This window comes from Nomascus leucogenys, chromosome 9 (assembly GCF_006542625.1).
Source record: "Nomascus leucogenys isolate Asia chromosome 9, Asia_NLE_v1, whole genome shotgun sequence".
Lineage (NCBI taxonomy): Eukaryota > Metazoa > Chordata > Mammalia > Primates > Hylobatidae > Nomascus > Nomascus leucogenys.
Window position 1 is genome coordinate 59,496,723 of NC_044389.1, and position 4,348 is coordinate 59,501,070.

The window sequence follows — 4,348 nt, forward strand, 5'->3', positions numbered from 1 at the left end:
CATTAAATTTGTCATCTTAACCAGTTTTAAGTGTATAGGTCAATAATGTTAAGTGTATAGTTCAATAATGTTAAGTATATCAAAGTTATTGTGCAATGGAGCTTGATAACTTTTTTATCCTGCAAAACTGAAACTCTATACGCACTAAAAACTCCCCATTTCCCTCTTCCACAGCCTCTGGTTGCGCCTTGGTTTTAAAGGCTTCCAGGTGGTCGAGCCCGGTGGCTTTTGCCTGTAATCCTAGCACTTTGGTAGGCCAAGGTGGGCAGATCACTTGAGCCCAGGAGTTTGAGACCAGCCTGGGCAACACAGTGAGACCACATCTCAAAAATATATATATTAAAAAAATAAAGGCTTCCAGATAATTCAGATGTGCCTCCAACCTTGACTTGGAGGGAAGGATTCCCACCTCAAAGGGGTTCTAAGGATTTTACAGTTCTTACCAGGGTTTCCACAGCTGCCAATACCATCTACAAACAGGTGGGATGGGTTTTTTGTGTACACAGTAGTACCAGGACTTCTGATGAACTTGAGTGCAGTTAGCCTCTGCCTCAGGCCTCCAACTCTGGAACCACCTCAACTTGGCTGCAGCTTTGCCTATGAAGTACTCATTCATGCCATGTGGCCTGGCTGGGATCCAGGGGTTTTTTATCTCCTATCTCTCTTCCATTTATAGCTTGTGTTTGATTTCTTGACCCACCCTTAATACCAGTTGAGGGTGGGGCACCTGGGAAGGTGTACCAGGAAGCTGTGGCATTCCAAGAGTTCTTTGGACTTGGACTGTCAGAAGAACCAGTCATCTGGAAGAGAGCCCAGATCCATATGGACTTCCTGCACCAGCAGTGGTGAAATTCAAGGCTTTGCCTGGAGTGCTGGACTGTTCTATGGATTTGGCTGCTTTTTGTCACATCTACAGTAATTAAAATGGTATTTTGTGATGTTTGTGGCTGTTTAAGCTTACTTATTTTATTAACTTGATTCCTGGCACTTTCATCTGTCTCTCACGATCCCAACAGAATAGAAACATTGCCCTGTTCTGGTATTTTCCATGACCTGCCTGTTGTGTTCATCTGTGGAAAACAGTTGTTTTTAGAAACAGATTCAAGTTGATGGAGCTAGGACCTGCCTTGCATCCTTTTTTTGTAGCATAAAATTCAAAACCTCTCTCTCTTCTTTGCTGGTGTATGTCTAATCTTTCTCTCTGCCATCAGGCGTGACATCCTGACCCCACGCCATACCTTCATTCCCTGATAAGCGCTGCCCTGGTAAGTTCCACTGCATCATTGCTGACCTACCTGACCTGGCATACTACAGAAATCTTTAAGTGCATTAGGACGTTCCAGCTGAACAGTTTTATCACAAAAGCAAACAAGACTGGGTCACCTTTAGGACCCCTATGGATTACTGGGAAAAAAAGAAAATTTTATGAGGAAAATCTGGGGCTGAAGTGTTGTTGACTTACGGTGGTACCTCTAAAGTCCTTTAAAAAAGAGTAATTTTCTGCATTGTCGGTCTAGTGTTTAAGAAAAGTCCAGTGATACCCCAGTGTCAAAGCTGCAGAAAGTTCTGGCCTCACTCATTGCAGCTGGAGCTTTGTAGTTTTAATCTTGGACTTGTTCATGTGATTACTTCTATTCAGATTCATCAATGGATTACAGCCTGCCTGGTGTAATCATGGCTCACTGCAGCCTCTACCTCCAGGTCTCAAATGATCCTCCCACCTCAGCCCCCTGAGTAGGTGGGACTACAGGCATACACCATTATGCCCAACTAATTTTTAAATTATTTTTTGTAGAAACAAAGTCTCACTCTGTTGCCTTAGCTAATCTTGAACTCGTGGGCTCAAATGATCCTCCCTCCTCAGCCTCCCAAAGTGCTGGGATTACAGGCATAAGCCATCATGCCCGGTCTGTTATGTATTCTTCACAACATTTTTTTAAAAAGAGGAAATGCTAAGCAAATAGATGTTATTAAAATTGTAGTGCAAACCAAAAGGAGAATGTGGGATGATGTTATAAGAAGTATGATAAAGATCTTTCAATTCTTATATCTTAATTTCTTAAAAGGAAATACAGAGCAAGCAGGGACTCAGAGATATCTGCATACCCATGTTCACAGCAGCATCATTGATGATAGGCAAAGGGTGGAAGCAACCCAAGTGTCCATGGAGGGATGAATAAATACACAAACTGTGGTATAAACATTCAATGGCCTATTATTCTGCCTTAAAAAGGAATGAAATCCTGTTACAGAATATGGCATAGGTGAACTTTGGGGATGTTATGCTAAGTGAAATAAGCCAGTCATAAAAGGAAAAATACGGTGTAATTCCACTTATACAAGTTACCTAGAATAGTCAAATTCATAGAAACGGAAAGTAGAATGGTGGTCGGCAGTGGCTGGGGAGTGGGAGGATTGGACAATTGTTGTTCAGTGAGTACAAAGTTTCAGTTTTACAAGAGGAAAAGAGTTCTGTGGATGAATGCTGGTGATGGTTGTACATGTACTTAATGCCCCTGGACTGTACACTTACATGTGGTTAAGATGGTTCACTTTACGTTACGTAGGCTGTTTTTTGTTTTGTTTTGTTTTGTTTTAGACAGCTTCTCGGTCTGTCACCCATGCTGGATGCAGTGATGTGATCATGGCTTACTGCAGCCTCAACCTCCAGGGCTCAGGTGATCCTCCCACCTCAGCCCCGAGTAGCTGGGACTACAGGCATATGCCATCATACCCAGCTAATTTTTAAATTATTTTTTGTAGAAACAAGATCTCACTCTGTTGCTGGTCTTCAACTCATGGGCTCAAGCAGTCCTTCCTCCTCGGCCTCCCAAAGTACTGGGATTACAGGCATGAGCCATCATGCCTAGCCTGTTATGTACTCTTTACAACAATTTGTTTAAAGGGGAAATGCTAAGCAAATAGAAGATGTTATTAAAATTGTTGGCCGGGTGCGGCGGCTCACGCCTGTAATCCCAGCACTTTGGGAGGCCAAGGTGGGCAGATCACGAGGTCAGGAGATCGAGACCATCCTGGCCAACATGCTGAAACCCCGTCTCTACTAAAAATACAAAAAAATTAGCTTGGCGTGGTGGCGCCCACCTGTAGTCCTAGCTACTCAGGAGGCTGAGGCAGGAAAATCGCTTGAACCCAGGAGGCAGAGGTTGCAGTAAGCCAAGATCACACCACTGCACTCCAGCATGGGCAACAGAAGGAGGCTCCGTCTCAAAAAAAAAAAAAAGTTGTTGTGCAGGTGCACACAGGGTGGGGGGAGGGAGCACATAATGCCACGCACCCTCTCCCTCGTCCAGCACTGCAGCCTCCTTCTGCAGCTCCTGGTGCTGCTTGTGTGCTCGTTCGGTGAGGACCTGGTACCTCTTTTGTGAAGTGGCAGCTGAGGAGACTCCGGAGCTCGTCATGGCCGGCGAAAAGCCCAAGGAAGGAGTCAAGACTGAGAACAACGATCATATTAATTTGAAGGTGGTGGGGCAGGATGGTTCTGTGGTGCAGTTTAAGATTAAAAGGCATAGGCTGGGCACGGTGGCTCACGCCTGTAATCCTAGCACTTTGGGAGGCCGAGGCAGGCAGATCATCTGAGGTCAGGAGTTCGAGACAAGACTGGCCGAAATGGTGAAATCCCATCTCTACTAAAAATACAAAAAAAAAAAAAAAAAGCCGGTTGCAGTGGCACACGCCTGTAGTCCTAGCTACTCAGGAGGCTGAGGTAGGAGAATTGCTTGAACCCAGGAGGCAGAGGTTGCAGTGGGCCGAGATCGCGCCATTGCACTCCAGCCGGGGTGACAAGAGTGAAACTCTGTCTCAAAAAAACAACAACAACAACAACAACAACAACAACAAAAAACTAAGAGGCATACATCACTTAGTAAACTAATGAAAGCGTATTGTGAACAACAGGGATTGTCAGTGAGGCAGATCAGATTCTGATTTGACAGGCAACAAATCAATGAAACAGACTTACCTGCACAGTTTGAAATAGAGGATGATGATACAATTGATGTGTTCCAACAGCAGATGGGAGGTGTCTACTGAGAAGGGAACCTGCTTTGTTACTCCAGAACTCTTTTCTTTTCAGACCAACATGACATTCTCAGTTAGAAAACTGCAATTTGATTCCACCACATCCAGTATAGTTTTCTCTATTATTTAATTTCCCCCTTCCCTATTCCTTTATTGTACATAAAGTAACTGGTAAATGTGCACAAGCATATTGCATTTTTTTAACTAAACAGCCAATGGTATGTTTTGATTGACATCACATGGAGACGGGATAGGGAAAAATACTGATTCTGTGAAAATGCCCCTTTCTCCTTTAGTGGCATGCTCATTC

General features: G+C 44.0%; 1 protein-coding gene across 1 annotated transcript; it reads left to right on the forward strand.

Moving 5' to 3' along the window:
• Positions 1 to 3,417: 3,417 nt before the first annotated feature.
• On the forward strand, positions 3,418 to 4,082 carry LOC100602080 (small ubiquitin-related modifier 2-like). The gene is made up of 3 exons (XM_003265781.2): positions 3,418 to 3,524; positions 3,870 to 3,924; positions 3,988 to 4,082. The coding sequence occupies exons 1-3, from the start codon at positions 3,418 to 3,420 to the stop codon at positions 4,048 to 4,050; spliced, it is 225 nt and encodes a 74-aa protein (XP_003265829.1). The 3' UTR covers positions 4,051 to 4,082.
• Positions 4,083 to 4,348: the final 266 nt, after the last annotated feature.